The sequence below is a fragment of the Fomitopsis serialis genome, assembly GCF_022376445.1.
Source record: "Fomitopsis serialis strain Sig1Antser10 chromosome Unknown B0H18scaffold_150, whole genome shotgun sequence".
Classification (NCBI taxonomy): domain Eukaryota; kingdom Fungi; phylum Basidiomycota; class Agaricomycetes; order Polyporales; family Fomitopsidaceae; genus Fomitopsis; species Fomitopsis serialis.
The window spans coordinates 26,569-45,868 of record NW_025955110.1 but is presented as its reverse complement, the minus strand read 5'-3'; the positions used below and the strand labels follow the sequence as shown (position 1 = coordinate 45,868).

General features: G+C 56.7%; 5 protein-coding genes across 5 annotated transcripts; all 5 read left to right on the top strand.

The window, feature by feature from the left end:
* Positions 1-3,603: 3,603 nt before the first annotated feature.
* B0H18DRAFT_838686 (uncharacterized protein) lies at positions 3,604-4,153 on the top strand (the record flags this gene model as incomplete). Its single annotated transcript, XM_048039469.1, has 3 exons — positions 3,604-3,675; positions 3,743-3,916; positions 3,971-4,153. Coding segments are annotated over 3 exons (429 nt in total), but the record flags the coding sequence as incomplete, so codon positions are not given.
* Positions 4,154-12,466: 8,313 nt separating this feature from the next.
* B0H18DRAFT_959629 (uncharacterized protein) lies at positions 12,467-13,692 on the top strand (the record flags this gene model as incomplete). The annotated part of the gene is made up of 9 exons (XM_048042837.1): positions 12,467-12,611; positions 12,682-12,697; positions 12,759-12,820; positions 12,868-12,959; positions 13,019-13,122; positions 13,158-13,170; positions 13,246-13,374; positions 13,410-13,477; positions 13,506-13,692. The coding sequence occupies 9 exons, from the start codon at positions 12,467-12,469 to the stop codon at positions 13,690-13,692; spliced, it is 816 nt and encodes a 271-aa protein (XP_047886776.1).
* Positions 13,693-13,909: 217 nt separating this feature from the next.
* B0H18DRAFT_959628 (uncharacterized protein) lies at positions 13,910-15,599 on the top strand (the record flags this gene model as incomplete). Its single annotated transcript, XM_048042836.1, has 7 exons — positions 13,910-14,146; positions 14,212-14,244; positions 14,431-14,746; positions 14,835-15,002; positions 15,060-15,143; positions 15,202-15,300; positions 15,349-15,599. The coding sequence occupies 7 exons, from the start codon at positions 13,910-13,912 to the stop codon at positions 15,597-15,599; spliced, it is 1,188 nt and encodes a 395-aa protein (XP_047886775.1).
* A 689-nt stretch (positions 15,600-16,288) lies between these two features.
* On the top strand, positions 16,289-17,149 carry B0H18DRAFT_1125289 (uncharacterized protein; the record flags this gene model as incomplete). Its single annotated transcript, XM_048034993.1, has 4 exons — positions 16,289-16,377; positions 16,431-16,462; positions 16,558-16,923; positions 16,983-17,149. The coding sequence occupies 4 exons, from the start codon at positions 16,289-16,291 to the stop codon at positions 17,147-17,149; spliced, it is 654 nt and encodes a 217-aa protein (XP_047886774.1).
* Positions 17,150-17,538: 389 nt separating this feature from the next.
* On the top strand, positions 17,539-19,000 carry B0H18DRAFT_1044006 (uncharacterized protein; the record flags this gene model as incomplete). The annotated part of the gene is made up of 2 exons (XM_048030699.1): positions 17,539-17,656; positions 17,678-19,000. Coding segments are annotated over 2 exons (1,441 nt in total), but the record flags the coding sequence as incomplete, so codon positions are not given.
* Positions 19,001-19,300: the final 300 nt, after the last annotated feature.

Sequence of the window (19,300 nt, the reverse complement as noted above, 5' to 3'; positions counted from 1 at the left end):
ATGGCACCTTATAAACCGCCCTCCACTGTGCATGAGACCCTGGTAAACATCATCTTTACTTACGTCTGCAACATGCTCCGCCAGATCGGCCATCACCCCCAATTCACACTGCAGCACCAACTCCTGGCACAGCTTACCATGCTTATCAAGGGCGACCCAAACACCATTCCCGACGTCGTCATCTCCTTTCCATTTTCGTTCATGAACTTCCATCTGATCATGATCGAGGTTTGCGTCTCGGAACAGCCCCTCACGTCTTCAAGAAGGTAAGTAAATACTTATCATACTCGCTGTGCTAAGATCAAAGTGACATGAACAATTCCAAAGGTGGCCAAGCTCATTCGACAGGCAGTCGGGCCATTATTCGCTTTCATGTTCCTGTTTGTTCGGGAACGCCACGAATCACGGGCCCCTGGGCAATTCGAAGGGTACCCGAGTATCATGCGTCAAAGCTGGACGAAAGCGCGTGCCACTGGGGATGAAGGGGAGGAGGCCCTCGGTGAGTGGACCCATCAGGACAAGACACAGGTGTCCCGCCGAAGGCCGGGAAGCCACCGCCCCAAAACATTCGCCCCGTCTTTCCCGCAGGAGACCCGGACCAGCCGCACTCTATCGAGGTCAAAGAGCACTGGTCGGCATTCGCATGTCCGCCTCGTGCCCTACATGGCGTCCTCCTGCATGAGCCATGAAGCTAGACGCCGTCATAGTTCTCCGCGACCGATTTGATGAGATACTGGAGGAGGTGGACAGGGGGACGACCATGGAGAAGATCGTAGATCGCTTCCCGACCGTGGTGAGTGGACTTACCTTCATTCTCGTGCCGTTCCCCTCACAAGAGGTCCGACCTAGTCCTTCAAGATGGATCCCTCTCCGGAGTGGATTGGATCTATCTCCCCCGAGCAGGAGTTCTGGCGGGAGATGTTGCGAATGTGCGTGCTCACTCGGAGAACGTTTAACGCGATGGCGTTGAACATGGGAGGCTTGAGTGGTCCTCGGCCCTTGTACACCGTCCACCGCAATCGCTCCGCCCCGCTTGCCAATGGATGGCACAGCACCTCCCTGGTTACACCACTCGAGAGTTCATCCGTCGGGAAGACGAGGTGTTCGAGGAGGTCGTGGTTTTGTTAGCTGTCAACTGACCGGGGAAGCCTTGAAGGTGTTTCACGATTCCATGGTCCAGCGACTCTCTCGAGCGGCGATGCAGTGGGCAGACAGCAGACTGATGGACGCATTGGGGTAGATTAAGGATGTATTCACCGGTATTCTATTACACTGCGCACCGATTTGTAACCTTTTGTATGCATTACGGTCTAGCGTGCTCTCTTCGCAGTTCCAATGTTCAATATCAATGTCCCGATCCACCATGTCCACTGGCGCCTAACTCCAAGTCCAACTCACCGCCGATCATGACCACACACCGGGCAAGTATGCCTGAGCTTGACGATAGCAGAAGCAGAGGCTCTTTTAAATCTTCTGGACGACTTGCCGGTCTCGACGCAACCTCTACAAGGCGTTAGGGAGAGGCTTGCCCAGTCCCCGAACATCCAGCCATCTTCCCTTGAGGCGACTTCTTGGGACACAATCACGCCAGCATCCAGTCGACGTCTGCGGCTCAGGCTCCGCATGTACTTGCCAATGGGGAGGGTCTGGAAGGTGCGCAGTATGCAGTATTGTTATCAATTGACAGCCCAAGAGATCACGCACTGCAGAAGTCTCGTCAAGCGCGTCCAAAGTACGAAAAAGCATACCTCAAAATTGGCAGCTTCGAGCAACAAGAAATCTGGGAAACGTGCAGATCAGGCCTTCAAGAGCATCAAAAATTGCTCTAAAAAGAAGAGTAAGTCTACCGCTGCAACGGCGGAGAAGCAGTCAGGGCCACCGGCTCTCAATGGATGAACACACATGCCCCGGAGGGTACAGTTTCAGAGCCGGTTAAGAGCTTCATCAACGGCCTCGATGCTTCCCTCAGTGACAACAATTCGCTGTACGCCATTGTGGAAGCATTGCAACGAGATGGGGATAGAGAACCGCGTTCCTGGACGATTCCCTCTCATCCATCATACAAAGGTGCAAGCGTATGACGGCCGTCAGTGCCGCCACCGACTTTCTCTTCATGGTGCAGTACCTGCAGCTCGTGTTCAGTGCTCTAGGTGTGTTTTATTTTATCATAACCCCACTGTGCCACCGAGTTCCAGTTGACATTTCCTTGTATCTAGTCTACAACATCTCCATTCGCTGAGCGTTAACGGTGTCTACGAGAAGCAAGTCAAGCATCTAGACAACCCCGTGTGCGATCGTACCTTCCGTCGTTGGGTGGAATGTGGGAGTAAATTTGCCATCATGGCGTGGGGAGGTACGTCACTATTTTATTCTTCAATGCTCCTGTCAATAAACTTGTGTAGGTTCCATATACATTCTCATGCTCATCGCCATAGCGGATATGAAGCACAGTCTTCTTCATCCGGTTGGCAATTTTGCCTGGCAGGTTGCAAGTGTACTTCGCAATCCAAATCCTGGTTAGCCATCCGTTTCCTTGGTATGACGGGTTCCATCACTCACCGACCACTTCGTTTCACTAGAGACGGCTGTCGGTGGGGTTGTGATCAACAAAATCATTCCACTGTTATCAACTCTGCGACAAATACTCCCACTGACGTTCGACACCCTCTTATCACCCCGTATATGTGCGGATTATGGCATGCTACACGATTCGCTCATCTGCTCCGACCTGGATCGATGTGATTTAGTTTTCACTTCTTTGAAGCTCAAGTGAGTGCCATGTCCATTGTTGTCGACTCTCTACGTCATGTATCTTTATTCCCCACAGTAACTTCGGCCCGGTGCCGCGCAACAAGAATGTGTGGCTGGCCTTCTATCAGCCCCTACAGGCCCCTAAGGAGACCCAGCTAGTCATGTTGGCTGGACGATGGCTCTACGGTTCAGATAACCAAGAGAATGAAGCCCCTCCCTCTCCATTGACGGTTTGCGACGAACCCTTGGAGGGAGAGGAACCAGGACCAACCGCTACGCCCATCTCTGCGCCATCAGCCTCACAGTTTACCGCACCATCAGCCTCACAGTTTACTGCACAGCGCCCTGCAAGAATATCGCTTACGGCAGCTTATGACCTGTTCCACGAAGCCCATAGAAGAATTCCAGTCCCAGCCACTGCGGATGAGGCGTTCTCGTGGACAGAGAGAGAGCGCGGCCGGGCGAACGCCGCCCGGGAGCCTCGAACCATCGACGAGCTGCGATATATTGTAAGTTCGTTCAAACACCATCTAACTCTTTGACTTACATGCTACACTACGTTGGCTTGTTCAGCTCTCAACCATGTATGAGGAAGGCTCGCGCATCAACAATGATAACAAGTATGTGAAGATTGCACCCACCATGTCCACGTGAGTGCTTTTCACGTCAACTCTCAACAATGATATTGAATTCTTGTACAACTGTTGCAGAGACCCTGTTGAGATCCGCGACCGCAAGGGCTCGCTTATCATGTGTATCTTTCCGAACATGCCAGAGAAGTTGAGACACAGGCTGTTCACGGATCTCGTCTCTTGTTTCGATGAGGAACCTTCTGGACTTGAGACCATGAGCTCATGCTCCCAGGGGCCGCAGTACTCTTTCGAGGCGCTGCATTTCGCCTGGTACAATAGGCATGGCACAAGGGTATGTGCGCCCATGCCTCACTTGGTTTGTTTTCCGTTATAGCTGAGAGTGTTATGTGATCCCATAGGGCTACCAAGTTTGCAGTGAATCGCATCCGCACCTCATTCGAAAGGCGGACCGCTCCAGGACCAACTACAGTCAAATGCTGCCATACCCCTCCGCTGACATGCACAAGCATGAACGGGTCTACCACAATCTTGAGCACATTTTTGCCGAGGTGTTTGGATGGATCAGAGAGCAAGTACGTCAGATAATGACATTTCTCACTGTTCTATCCGTAACTAATGTGTACCAGATCCAAATTTTGTTTCCCCAAGAATACGCGGAGATGAGCGTTGACGCGGAAGTGTTGCCAGGGAACGCCGGCTCGATTGTGCACCCATTCCTCTCGCTCGTCATTAACCTGAATGTTGCCACTTCCGCTCACAGGGATTCCATGGACAAAACATTGTGCGTTGTTTTGCCCATTGGTGACTTCGAGGGCGGGGACCTATGTATGTACGAGCCCGGTTTCGTGGTTCCCCTTCGCAATGGCGATGCTGTGGCCTTTCCTTCTTTCAGTATAACTCACTTCAATCTCCACTACACCGGCTGCCGTGCTTCTATTGTACTACACACGGACAAGGAAATAGACAAGTGGACGAAGGGCAGCCGGAATGGGTGGGAGGGCAATGTATATTTTAAATAGGGTTTTTAATATTACGACACGTACGTACGTCTTCGGTTGCCACCAATTGATCTGGCTGTCATGCTCGCTCCAATCTGTTCGTCTTGCATCTCTCTCTCTTCGTCCATGGTCTAGGTTGTAAGTACCCTAAACTCTTCATCAAGCGTTGCTCAGATGGTGAGCAGCTTCTGGGACTTGGAGCTTTCGGACTCAGTCAGTGCTTCACTCCGCATCTCCGAAGGGGCTTCGGTTCTTCCGTTATCGACAGCGCGGACGCTCAACGCTGGTTTGAGTCGTCGACCCGCCTCGCAGTTTGTCTGTCTCCGATCTCATTCTGCGAACTCATATCTAGTTGTTGCCTCATACCATGTCTACTCCGCAGACACGCTCCAAGGCTGCAGCAGCAGCGAAGACCACGAAGAAGGCTCCGAAACCGCCGTCAAAGGCGAATGGCTCCCAGAAGACTCAGTCCGATGTGGTTTCCGATTCCACTGTTGCCAGCAGCGGGGACATACAGGAGATCAAGGACTTCTTGAAGACAAAGATGAGCGGTGCATCGGCATCGCAAATCAACGCCATGGCTCGCTCCATCGCAAAACAGAGGAAGGAAGCAGCGGCGAAAGAGAAGCGGCAAAGTAAGATTTTACCGTGGCCAGATCAATCGAAGTATACTACATCTTGTTGCAGCAATCCAGGATAACAACGCGGCCGCGATGGAGCAGGATGACCAAGAGGGAGAAGATGATGCCGAGGCTGAAGCTGGAGAGGATGAGGAGGATGAGGAGGATGAGGATACGGTGCCGTCCAAGTCAACAGGCAAGGGGGAAAGAAGAAACAACGTGAGTACATGCGCCTGCCAACACATGGACTGACACTATGATATAGTCTCAGCGCCGGCGTCGCCCTCGCGTACGAAAGCCTCTAGCACTACCAAGAGGAAGCACCTCCAGACGTCCGACCAAGAGGCGAGCGACACAGAAGAACGCACGAAGCAGCCTAAGAAGAAGCCAAGAACTCAAGCTTCGCGCAAGTCAGCTCGAGTTGAATCCCCGGAGCTGACTGTCGTGGAGGACAATGCGAGGATCATCCCCAGTAAGTGTCATTGCATTGTCTATGTGCATATTCCCGGACCAAGTCTGCACTCATGTCTTGAAGACCGGTCGCCCCAAAGGGCAAGAGAACCCGAAGTTGTCATCACTCGTCTGCCCGAGAAGCCTGCCCCGAAGGTGTCGAAGGATCAGCAGCAGCTCTCCGCTCTCATTGGTAAGCCACTCACAACCAGTCGTCCATCATTGCACACATGGAAGATACGCAGGGATGAAAGCGGTCAAGGTCAAAGGAAGTATGGCTAAGGGCACGGTCAAAGGTGGGGTCTCAGATGGCAGTGATGGGAGCGAGAACGGGGACGAGGAGGATGGCGGTGAGGATGTAGGAACTCCTGAGCCTGTCGGTGAGTTCACTCTGCTGTATATGTCATTCACCGCTGCACGTGTTACAGTGTTCGACACGACCCCCACGAAGAAAGCTGGATGGAAAGGCAAGGGGAAGGCAAAACAGGCATCACCCGTGGACGAATCCGAGGGGAGTGGTACAGAATCCTACAAGGTCTCGGATGAGGATGATCAGCTGGAGGGGAGTGAGGGTAACGGATCGGATGGACGTGATCCCCCCACTCGCAGCGGCGCTGATGAGGTATGCTTATATCGCCACGGGGACCCTCTGCTAACTTGAACTTCATTCTTAGATGGACGTGAAGCTGGAGGGCAAGCAGAAGGCGAAGACGAAGTCTCAAGCTCGGTCCAAGTCTGTGAAGGTGGAGGACGAGGAGTCTAGGGACGATACCATTGAGGTGTCCAAGGAACTCCTCAACGAGGAGCCTCTGAAAGGCTTCTTGCACCGTGCGACCCAAGAGTTTCGGGTATACCTCGCCGTGGTGAACGCCTGGCCCCGCAAATACGCCAGCAGCATGGAGAAGAAGCAAGCCCCGCTAGAGGTCATCGAGCAAACACAGAAGAAGTACCCGATGTACCAAACTAAGCAGTTCAAGGCCATCTACGATCCCGTGTGGGAGAACATGGGAATGTGGGAGAACATGGGAATGAGGGCCATCATGTCGGGGAAGGTGAGTATATGTTCCGTTATCTCATCCTCTGGGCTAGGGGTAGACCCATTTGTCCAGGTCTACAAGGTCGCTGCACAGTTCCGCCAGGAAGTCAAACAGAAGGCGAAGCGGGTGGTTGAGAAGTCCTTCCTGACGTTCAACCTGTCGGACTTCGGGTCCAGTGCAGAGAAGCTTCGGAAGGCTACCGAGGATCGTGTGAGGTTCCTCAAGGACAAGGACACCTTTCACCACGGAGACCTCCAGATGCCAGATTACAGGGTGGATCCATCGGTACGTAGTATACTCACATTTACATGCTGGAGAATGCTGAAATAAAATTAGCTGTGGGTGGCTAACCATCGAGCCCCCTTCCATAACGTGGCGATTGCAGAAATCATAGCACGTCAATGGTGGATGGGAGCCAATCCGGAGGCTCTGCGCCCCGAGCATAAAGACCGGTTCGACATCAACAAGATCCCACTCTCCAGCAATATGATCGCACTAGTGTGCAGCGCTGTAGGCACATTCATCTTTCATGTACGGTCTGTGGATAACATGATGTGCGCCAGATTGTTGTGTCTCTCGACGAGGCCATGAAGGGGAACGTCACGGTGGCTTTCGACGAGAAGAACTATGCCCCCCTGTGAGTCTCATACCAGTAGCATGCCGGCCTTGACTGGCTGACGGAGTGTATCTCATAGGCACGATGGTTTCAAGCTCAGCATTGATGAGCTTCGGTTGAGCGCGGATCCCAAGAACACGACGGTATACAACGAGGGTTGCGCAAGGTTCTGCAAGTCCATGGACCAGACACTTGCCACGCACATTCGGTGAGTGTCCTGTACTATCTACCAGAGTTCCTGACCTTCCTACCTGCATTAGTGTCACTGCGGGAGTGGCCCCTGACGACAACCGTGGGGCCGTGGATGAGAAGGGTAGGAAGAAAGTAGGCCCTACCACCGCGGTCTCCCTGATCAGCAAGCTCTGGGCCCCCACCAGTGACGATGCTGGGCCGAGCAACTTCTCACAGAGTGACGAGTAGACGGCGAGTGAGTCCTCTTAGAGAGGGTTTCAATTCATTTTCATTTATGGTCGTACTAATCTACAACAATGATCCTAGGTTCCCCGCTGCATCCGAGCCCTGCCCACCCGTGCTCCCGGATTATGACTATCTCTTCTCCTGGTTCTGTATGTCTCAATATCGCCCATGTTGTCGTATACTTATGCCTTGGCCTCCTCTTGATGTTTCACTGTACCAGCTGTACGTGTCCCATTTTCCAGCCGTATACCTGTCATCATGTAACTTCCTACATTGGCTGGAAGTCAGTACTGTATAGCTTTCGTGGGTTCCAGTTCTGTATTAGTGGTATTGCATAGTGGTCCAATGTATGCTTTTTTTCGCCGCAACGTGGGGAGCGCCAGAACCACCAAAAATGAGTAGATTTGAAAGCCATCAGACAGCCTCTTTTTAGTGTTAAACAGAGGGTCAAGAGCAGAACAACAGAACCTCCAAAGCATGACAAAAGGGAACAAAAAGCACGGCAAGAGGATCATCACCCGCCTGAGGGAGCTGGTGTAAAAGCATCCAATAATGCTTTGACAATTTTCCAAGTGTTCGGCCTTCTCATAACCGGGGACTTGTCTTGAGTGTTCTTCTGTTCACTTTGACCGGTTTAATGCTTTTAAAGTAGTTTATAAGTGTCTTAAAGGCTTTAAGGGAATGGGCGGTTTCCCCTGATGCAGATATCCTTCCGCATCAGGACCATCTGTGCCCCTGAGTCCAGGATGCACGCCGCCCTTCCGACGCCATTGATCAGCGGCCGCAGCTCCCGCAGCGTCAAGGAGTCCCAGTACCCGCTGTCGAATACGTTCCCTCCGCTAGACAGCTCGGTGGTCCCCACGTTCCACACCGCTTCCTCCGCCATGCCGGCGACCTGCACACGTTGCGTCTTGATCTGCTCGTCAACTACCTTCCGAAACTCCTGGCTGATCTCGAGAATCTCCCCCAGCTCGCCTTCTGATCGCTCTCGTACATCATCCGCCGCGCCAGATCTTCGGCCTTCGCTCGAGGGTCCTTTCCCTCGTTGATCTTCGCCTGGAACCGATACTGTGGTTCGGCCGTCCGCCCTTTCCCCTGATCCTTCGCCACCGGGCCTCCTCCGCTCGTTCCGGCTGATACCCCCTTTGCTGGGATGCCCGGCGGCTTCCCAACCGCCCCGCGCACAGTTCCTCCGCTGGGCTTGCTTCCGCGCGCATCCTCTTCCGCTGGAGGATCCCTAAAGGATACCTTCTTCCCTCCTCCGCGCACTCGAGCCGCCTCCGCCGCTAAGACACGTGCACGTTCCTCTAAGTCCTCGGCGCGCCTGAGTGAGTCCTCTTCCTCGGTCGTCTCCTCGACCGTATATCCTTCGACGATCTCTACAATGTTCGCTCCTAGATGCGGCGGCCCATCCCGAATCTGCCCGTCGTTCCCTCCGACGTTCCCTTGCTGCTGCGGCTGCCCTCCATTCCCTCCGCCGCCCAAGTTAGCCATCCTCGCCTCGATAGCGTCGATCAGGAATCCGCCTCCATACCGCGACACAAAACCCCCATCAGGGAAGCGTATCTTCTGTTCGTCGTCGAGTCTGATCTTCCCCGCACGGAGGTATTCCCCGACTTTCCTACACTCGCGCAGGAAGTGTCCCACCTCGCCGCAGAAGTTGCATGTCCTGGTGCCGAACCCTCCGCCTCCGCTGTACCCTCCGCCTCCGCCGCCATACCCTCCGCGCCCAGGTCCTTGAGGCTGATATCCGAAGACCGGTCCTCCTCGACCCGTTCCTCCGCCGTACCCCCCGCTATTGTAGTTCGCGCTCGTGTAGGTTCCTCCGCCATAGTTCCCCGCGCCGTACCCTCCTCCGCTATAGTTTCCGGTAGCGTACCCTCCTCCGCGGCCTCCTCCGCTCCCATGCGTCTGCTGGAGTGCCCCTAGCGCCGCCACGAAGGCTCGGCTCAGGGCTTCCTCCGTCATCGGTTCCTGCTTAACGCCAGATGACCCCCCTCCTCCGCCGGCTCCCGCACCGGTACCCCCACCTTGGGTGTTGCCTCCGCCGCCGTAACTGACCGCGCTGAGACACTGCTGCGCTGCCCCATGCAGCTGCTCAAGGCTGTACCCCTTCGCGGGGTCGACCGTAGAGTTGACGATCTCGACCCTCCGACGGATCGCGTCCGCCGACTTCGCGTCGAATCCGGATAGATACTTCTGGTGCACCTGCGACTTCGACACCAGCCCTTCCGTCATTAGGTAGCGGGCCACTGGGAGGAACTTTCGATAGAACTCGGCCTCCCCACTACGCGTGTCCGTCCCAGCACTCAGCCCGGCCGCAGCGATCGCGTCTAGATCGGTTTCTAAGTACTTCGATGCTCCGTCCGACCCCGGATACAGTTTCACGATCCCCTCCTTATACTGTTCGAACGTCGGATTGTCGGGGACGGTTACGGTGCCCCACAGCTCATACTGATCGGGGTTCAGGTACCTCTGAGCATATCGGATTTTCTCCTCCTCGACGGTAATGTTCGCGAGCGCCAAGAGATCGGATACATCCTCGAAGTACCGCGCGAGCGACCTAGGCTGATCGTCGAACTTTGGAGCAGTGCGATCCCCGCGGACGGGCATACTGCGTGGCTGGATGGCGGCCATTTTGTTTTCTAGTTGTGCGGAAGGAGTCCGGAGGGAAGGAGAACGAGCTCGGGACTCGTCGGAGGGAGTAACAGATGAGACGGAGGAAATGGTCTCCGATATGTCGGAGGGAATGGCGAGAGACGGGATTAAAGGGACTACGAGCAGGGGTATGGTTTCGTCGACAGGCGACGACGGCAGTGATGCGTATATCGAGACGGGTGATTCTGGAAGTGGAACGTTGATAGGATATGGTGAGGGAGGAAGCGGAACTGAGGCCGGCACCGATACGGGGCTGCCCACTGACTTGGTCGAGGAGGAGGCGCGGACGGGGTAGAGTATGCTCGCCGCCGAGGTACGTTTGCTAATGGGATCGACTCGCTCGACGCTGAGCTTCGAGTTGGTGATGATGCAGGTGCGGAGGTGAGGGTGCTGTCAGCCGGATCGAGGAACGGGTTCTCTCCGTCACTGTCGTCAGCGCGCGGAAGGGGAATGCCGTCTAGCGCGGGTACCCTGAGCGATGGGTCGTACGGCGAGTCCGGAGAGTGATGTGCGATAGCGAGCTCCTCGAGTAGACTTCTCGTAGGGGTGTGAGGCTCTGACGATAAGGGACGGTAGCGAGAGTTTTCGCTCGGGACCGTGTGATAGGCAGGATGACGTGGCACCGGGGTTGGGTCAACAAGATTTTACCAACGAAATCCCCCTCGCGGTGGGCTCCAGTTGTGGTGATTGCGAGTCCCCGGTGCGTGGACGACGCGGAAGGGAATTCTTGGTATCGGTGAAAACGATGGGCGGGGGTCGTTGGTGCAAGTTGACGGTTCGCGGAGGAAGCGAGCGAGGTCCGTGGTACCTCGCGGAGGGAAAAGGGGAGATGGGGTGGTGCGCCGCACGCTTCGTCCGCGATGTCCTTTAGTGAAGACTGCCTTTCCTGAGCCTGGTATACTCGATAGCCTTCCCTCCGACGTTCCTAACCTGAGCTCTCCTGGATCCTGAGCCTGAGCCTAACTCCTGCGACCTTCCTTAGCCTGAACGCGAGCCTGAGACGGGACCTGAAGCCTGAGATTGCCCGGTGCAACCTAGATACTGAGTCCTGAGAGGTAGTGGTAGGTAACTAACTCCCCTCTCCTCCGCCCTACCCTCCTAGCCCCCCTCCGCTGCCTTTCCCACGTTCCTACCTCGCTGGCACCCGTTCCCCTCCGTTCCTACTCCTTCCGCCCCCGTGGATCTCCCTCCGCCGTCCCTGCCATCCTCTTCCGTTCACCGGTCCACCGTCGTTGGAGTCCTCGATGCCCGCCGACATCCCACCGAACCCCTCGACCATTGTCTACACCACCCGTTTCTACCGCCTCATCGACCTCATTCGTGACGAGCGTGTGGTAGAGCCCCGTCTGAACCCCGATAGCGACCTGGAGTGGCTCGCTTGGGCCCATGGCGCCCGATGGCTCATCGTACGTGCCTTCTCCCGCCTCGTCCTCCACGTCTCGCCAACCTTCCTCCGTTCCGCGCAGCGGATGCTCTTCGATTCTCGGTCTCGCGCGGTTGCCCACGGCGATGCGTCCCTTCCGCTCGTCCGCCGATACTCCGACGTGCAGGACCTGATCGAGTACCTCGACCAGGTGTTCCTGACTCTCCCGTCTCAGCACAGCTACGTCGGCGAACCCTATCCATTGATCGCCTGGGCTCCGAACCGTGTCACCGCTGAGCAGTCCGACGCCGAGCTCGGCCGCCCGCTCCTTCCGGTTCGATACTTGGAGCGTCCCATGCAGTTGTCTTCCTTCCGCGCCTCCTCCGACAGCCTCGATGGTCTACTCACCCGGTTCCAAGGCCTTCTTGACGAATGCCGCGCCGCTAACCGTGACGCCCGCTCCGAGGCCGTCCGCATCGCCCGGGGCCTGAGTTCGGTTGAGGTCAGCGTCCGCGACTTGCACGCTCGCTTGTCGGAAGGAGTGTACGTTCCGGACGGCTACTCCGGGATACCGCGTCGCCTGCGGTTCGCGCACCCTCGGGACGTCGAGGCGATGGAGGAGGGAGAGGTCGAGGATGAGGTGGCGGAGGAACCTGATGTCCATGTACAGTAGTTGTCTTCGTTCCGCGTATTTACTTGGTCGTCCTTCGCCGAGTCGTCCTTTCACTAATCGATGTCGCTTCGTTCCGCGTTGCCCGCCGCCTGAGAGAGTGTCGTTCCGAGCTCGTACCGTTGCTCCCATGTGGGCCTACCCCACAGCGCAGATAGCCTACCAGTTCTACTTGTACCCGCGAGCTAGACGCCTATTCTCTCATTCATCCCCAATTCTAACCCGTGTCTCGCCCACGTAGGAACATCGGGTGAGTATTTGTCCCATAGACCAGTTCATCAGCCCTGACGCATATGTCTAGCCCTCCGAGGGGTCGGTTCTCGCATATCGCGATGTTCCGCATTGGATCGCTCCTTTTCATACCAGCATACTTGTCTGTCATTCTGTACCGTGTGTTTGCAAGTTCAGACGACGATGGGAACCCGGTTCTCATGGCCGGTACGTATTACAAAGCTCATATTACGAAGTGGGGATCATGACTGATTTACTCGGATCCGCGTACTAATAGCTCTCGCAATAAGCACGTAAGTATCCGAAAGTGCATGGTTTCATTTAGGCGTGAGAGCTTACCTTGTTGCTCAATAGGGCCGTGCGCTTCTGTGGAGGCACGTTCGTGTACACCGCAGTATCCGTGCTACTGAACTACAGTACGTCCTCCCGCTCGCGGCAATGCCCGATGCTCACGTCTCCCCAGTGTCTCCGCTGCATGTCGTGGGCTTTGCAAGCGGCATCGCGCAAAGCACCGTCAGCCTCGCACGATTCATTGGCCCCATCCTGGGCGGCACAGTGCGTCGGACGCTCTAATGCTGTTTATTCGATTCGCTGATCGTCCGCTCTCATCGTAGCTCTGGTCCATGAGTGCGGAGAACGGACCCGCCGGGTACCCGGTCGGCTTCATTGCATGCTCGGGAGTGTGCGCACTCGCTGTGGCCCTTAGCTTCCTCATCAAGTGAGCGACTTGCTGCCTCACACTCTACCTCGAAGATGTTGCCATAACGTACATTATTGAGGGCGAGCTGCGCACCCACTGGCTGTGGAGCACGACCGAGGAGGGCGTGCGCGACCCATCAAGATGCTCAAGATCAAGCTCGCGGAAAGCTACGAGCAGCCCGCATCTGCCATCAACACGCTGCGTGGGCGCGCCAACTTCGAGCAGAGCCAGACCAGTGCACCGTGCCTGCGGGTGTGGCGCGGATCACCAGTGCGTGGTCGCAACGCGCATGATCTCTTGAGGAGTTGGCAGAGAACCCGGTTAGCGCTGAGCACGAGAACGGCTTCCGTGGCAGGAAGACTCCCATTCTCAAGTACGTTGCCTGCATGTTCGTCCGCCAGAGTGGTGAGGCGGCAGATATGGTGCCAGGACGATCTGCGCGCCGAGAGAGGTGGGCTGCCTTCAGTCCATCCGCCTGCAGCTGCTCGGCTACCACCTCGCCGCGAAGAGCAGCTCGCCGCGAAGAGCAGCTTCGATGTCGACTTCCCGCGGAACCTGGCGGGCCTTGGCATCGCTTTCGGACGCTAGTAGTGCAAGATGTTTGGCTACAAGTTACTGGGCAATAAATGGCGCCTCATCGGCTACGAATATGGCAGGGCATTGGCCCGCATATAGACCACATGTTTTCCTCGCAGTACTGCCGAAGCGAAGGGGATGCCCGAAACCCGAATTGCGTCGAGTACAAATCTTGCGGGCTGCGTCGCGTGCTCACCACCCACCTCTCGCAGCTCCCTCGTCGTAGCTCATGGTTCGCTCGCCGTCGGTCAAGCATGGCAAGCGCAAGGCCCGAGCCGTCTCACCAGATGAAGACAACACTGAAGACCTCGTCGAAGAGCTCATCGCGCGCGCGTCCAAGCCAGAGCACAAACGACTGAAGTCCTCGCTCAGTGCTGCGCGGCGCGAGACGAATGCTGGGCTCAAGTCAAAGCAGAAGGGGAAGGGGAAGGGTGTCGCCCACAAAGTGACGAAGGCCGCGGTCCAGGTATGATCGTCGTTCAAAAAGTCATGTTCAGTGTCGCTGACGAGATATGGCGGCATTCTCAATAGGCAGCAGGCCCCTCAGGCTCTGAGTCTCGCAAGGTATGGCCTTCGCCCTGATTCGTGTACCAACTACTAACCAGGATGCTCGCTGGTCAGACCTCATCGTCGTTGTTGAAACATGCACCCCTTGAGGTTGGTTGTATCTTATTGTTGCCGCATGGGTTGAAGGTGTGCTTTTCATGTGGTGCATGCCGTGGTTTTGTGCTGATTGTCGCCATTCTGCAGGACAATGGTGACATCCAAACGTCGTCGGCATACACAACGAGCCAACTGGAAATGTATAAGCGCTGTGGGCTCGCCGTCACGGAGACTCCAGGTGACGACAGGATCCTCATTTCACCTGACATCACTCGGGATGATATCAACGACCTCCTCAAGGCTTGCTTCCCATTATATTTTGACTGGCTCGCTGCTCAAGGGGTAGACATTGGATCATCCTACCATTGGAGGATTGTGGCGAGGGATAGGCGGCGCGTGATCATCCCTTACTTCAACGACAACCGTCCTATGGACTTCGTGGGGATCTGCAGAGCAGTCCATGGTAAGACCAGTCGCTGGCAAGACCGAACGTGGTGCTTCGGTGGGCAGTCCGACTTGTATTGTACACCTCTTACTAATGAGATCCTCAGTATCGTCCATATCTATCCCGAAATCAGTGTGGCAATCGTGGGGCACTACCCAAAGTGCGACGGATGTTCCTCAACGCAGGGACTGGACCGACACTCAGCTCGCGAACTACGTTCCCAGCTCGGACAGCAACTCAGACGAGCAGGTCGGTTCAAAGCCAGATGTTGGCTGTAAGTCCCCTTTCAGACTTTGTTGTTCGCAAGGGTCGTAACATATTACCTGCTCAGCTTCGTCAGATGCAGAGGCCGAATCGGGCGATGAAACTGATGTGTCGGAATGGGCAGCACCAGCTCATAAATCGAAGACAAGTCGTAAGCATTGTCATCCTACTCAGTCATGGGGTTGATTACGATGACGAGGGCTCTCTAGGGAAGCTCGGGAAAGTGGTCGCAACTCTTGGAAGTAGTCTCGCGAGCATCCAGCTCGGCACCCCAGAGCCTGAGCCTGGAACTGGTAATTCAGTTGCAGGTGCGACCACCCGATCTTGTTGCAGGCTCGCAACTAACACTCTCGTAGGTAGCTCGTCTAATGCAACTGGCTCAGCCAGCACGAGTGAGCTTGGCTCAGCAGCAAATCCGATCGTTTTCAGCTCCTCAGTGGAAGACCTTGGCGAAGTGTCCCTCGAAGCCAGCCCCGAACGACCTCCCTTCACTCAACCCTTCTCTTCGCAAGCAGGATCCTCAAGGGAAACCCGTGCATCTGCGTGGATCCCACCCCCTGTGATGATGTCGAGGGGTGAAGTTGCCGACGACCCGTGGGCTTACTAGGTCCTTGCTGAGTAGGTGGCAGATTGGTGCTAATTCTTGCTACCCTTCGTACTATCCCCTCATTTTTCTTCTGCGCCTGATAACTATACTACATACCCACACTGCTCCGATCTTCGTGCACGACACTGGCTCAGGCTACAACATCCTTTGCTTCTTGGATACGAGTGGCTATTGCACTTCCTGATCTTGCTAATTTTCGTGGTACCTGTGCTCGTTCTCTACCATTACAATATCCTGAAATAATAGCTCGATTTGCGAGCGCTGCAGTGGGTTTGGCGAGGCATCTGGGACTAAGGGCTTTCCCCTGCAGGTGCAGCGAGTTCGAACCTTAGTCTAGGGTTATACGTTCCCACGGCCAGTGCCAGCGAGCGCGACCTTCGCGAGGGCACTTTTTCATCAACCACCCAATTCCTGCTAGTACTGCACAAGTGCCCGGCGTTCTGGCGGTGAACCAAAGTGATGCATACCTTGGCTATGCCAGGTGACCGCATCCATGGGGATCCAAAGGGATCAAGGAAGCTTCAGTACCAATGTCGATCTCGCCTTCGCGCAGCAACGAAGCCCACTGACTACGAACAACCCGCGCTCGGTGGCCTCATCAGCACTGCCCGCGCGCGCGGCGCCGACGCGCAGCAAGACGAGCGCATCCGTGGCTGGTCTGGCGCCGCACTCGAGCGCGCGCGGGCGCGATGACAAGCGGGGATCAGTGCAACGGCTTTTCCTCCAGGGTCAACTCGGGCAAGACGCCGCCCCCGGCGCCCTCAGCGTTCGCCAAAAGGTGTGCCGCGGTGCATATTCTGGCCTTCGCCGCCGTCTGACAACGTTTTCCAGAGCGAGGGAGCTCGAGGCGAAACAGGGGATAGGTCCTAGATACAGGCCCCCGCGCTGCGCGCCTTGGCTTCTGGCGGCTCTCCTCCTAATAACGACCTATCTTCGTCTACGAACTCCCTACTAGTAGGCGACAACGGTGACTTGCCGCCGGCCAACTACCCCGCGGGCTTCCGAAGGGCGAAGGCGGGGACCTTGCCCTCCAACGTCCAGCTCGCGGCTCAGCGCTTCGCCGCGGCATCGAGCACGCTTCGCAGCTCGGCAGCAGCGGCTGCTGCCACTGTGTCGGCGGACTCGTTTCAGGAGCAGCTCCAGCGGCAGAGCTTCGCACCGCCCGCGTCGACGGCCCCCGTGCGACCTGGTTTACGTCACTCGGCCTCGGTCGCTTCTTCAGCTGCTTCCTCTGCATTGACTGAGCGGAACAGCCGCCTCCGCTCTGGCTCGCTCACCCTCCCCTCGGCGGTCTCTCCAACGCGTTCGGCTCGTCCCTCTTCTCGTCGACCTGAATGCCCAGCCGCAATGGTGGCATGCCCGTGCTGGACGATTTGCGCTCAGCAACGTCCATGGACTCCAGCGCAGACGATTTCGATGTCCACACACTGGACTATCTGGGTCTTGACGAGACCCTCCGCCACCCGCCCGCTGCTACCATCTCGGAGCTGCACAACCAGGCCCAAGCCGCGATCACAGGCAATCTCGCTGCGAACCCGGCGCCCGCCTAGGCTTCGCGCTACTACCGAGCCCAACCCGTACCGGCCTTCTGCAGGAGCTTCTCTGCTCGCCACTCTGTAACGGATATTCCCGTTACGGTATATCTAATCTCGTATGCTTGTTCTTGTTTGTTCGAGGGCTCGTATGGCGTGCCAGCGCACCTGCGAGACCTCAGTCCTTTACCATCCTCATCGCCCCATGTATGCTACGTGTAGACAGTCCCTCTGAATAGAGACTGGGTACAGCGCATACCGGGCCCGAGGATTAAGGGACGCCACACTTTTTTGCGCTCCAGAACAGCTTCTGTTCTGGGGACTATCTACTCTAGGCAACAACCTGGAAACTTCGAATTTCTATGCTTTACATCAAAATCTAGTCGACTTCGCAACCACTCAAGAAGATGGCTGGATCGACAACCCACTCTCCCAAGCACTCGCGTAGTACTCGGAAGGCCCACCGCGCGAAGGTCGATGCGAAGGTGGATGGAATTCTTGGCAGTTTTGCGAAGTTCTTGAAGAGTATCCCGGTCGAGACATGAGCCACCCCCGATAGGCGGTTCCGGACACTCGATGACTCGATGAAGCATCTAGAGGATGCTATTACATCGCTCAGACGCTCCGTGGAGCAGGACAACGAGTCCAGACGTCACCGTCGCACGACCTGCCAGACTGAGCTCTCCGACCCCGAGAACTCGTCCGGAGCACTCGCGGAGCAGGCACCGTCCGACCGCGAGGTCGAACGCACAGCACACGCAGAACTGTTCGAGCCCAAGGTCGAACCCATTCAGAGCTGCCAGGAGAACCCGACTCCGCCTGTTCCAATCGAGCCACAGGAGCTGGAAAGCTCTCCGACGAGTGGTGCGCGCAAAGAGATCGACAGCGCTGCCGCTGTTGAGCCCGCGTCTGAGCCCAAGGGGCCGCGTCCTGAGCAGATCGAGCCCGACATCGAGACTGCTCAGAGATGTCCGGAGACTCCGTCTCCGATTGCTCCCAGTGAGCTGACCAAACTCGGTACCACCATCAAGAGTGGTGCACGCACCCGGTTCGACGACGCCGCCGTCGCCGAGACCGAGCCCAAGCCCCAGTTGTCCGACAAGGCGACTCGGCCCTACGCCCGGGAAGGCATAGGGACGCGACCTTACGTCGCATCCTGGGATGTAGGCGAGCTTCTGCTCGTAGATCCACATGTCGCGTGCTCAGAAATGAGCCGCGACTCAAAATATATGATCGCGCCGGACGACGTGCCCGACGCGGCAAGCATCGAGCTCGACACTCAACGCGTCGAGCGTCACGCGCCCGCGCCGAGAGCGAGCACTCTCAGCGTTAGCGCTGGAAGTACTCCTCACCATGCTAACCGCCACTTCGACCTTCACTCTGGCCGCCACCGCCCGCGTGCAACCGCGTTCCAACCCGGTTCGCACTTCCCAACGGAAGTGCGAGCCGCGGACTGTCCTTGGACAGCTGAACCCTTCGCGGTTCAGCTGAAGGATCGACCGGTCAGTACCGACCGCCACCTCGCGGTCGGCAACCCCTCCGACGACCTGGCACCTCGCGGTACAAGACCGCCAGGGCCTTCCTCTCCGATCCTTTCCCTCCGCCCTCGCGTCTCGCATCTCGACTCGGGAGACTCTCCTCTCGAGTCTCATGAGTATGGCGACACCCATCGCGGCTCTGGCGACACACAACCCAGTCGCACGATCCAGGATTCGCACGACCTGCGTGCAAGCCCAGCACCAGGCAACCAGGCTGCGCGAAACACGGGAGACACGGAGCGAGGAGAATGCGAGGAAATCAGGAAAAGGAAGGAGGGGGAAGGGTGCGGGGCGAGCATGAAAGACGAGCAGAGAGGCTCAATAAACGCAGGTACGCCCTTGGTGAACGTATCCCACTCGCCACCGCCTCCTTCTCCAATGCCCACACCGGCACACGTATCGACGACTACAGAGGTCGTCGTGCGTGTCGCAGGCCATGAAGACGGCACGTACGCGTTGCGGGACGACCCAGGGGTCATACCCTCCGCTCGAGCCGGTACGCCGGTGATACGGGACGACCTCGCGGTCGTACCGTCCATGCTACCATGCGACATGACGGACGCGCAGCGGTGCACGTCCGACGTGTTCCGTCCATCCTGCACCAACCGTCGTGTAGTGGGTAGGCCGAGCC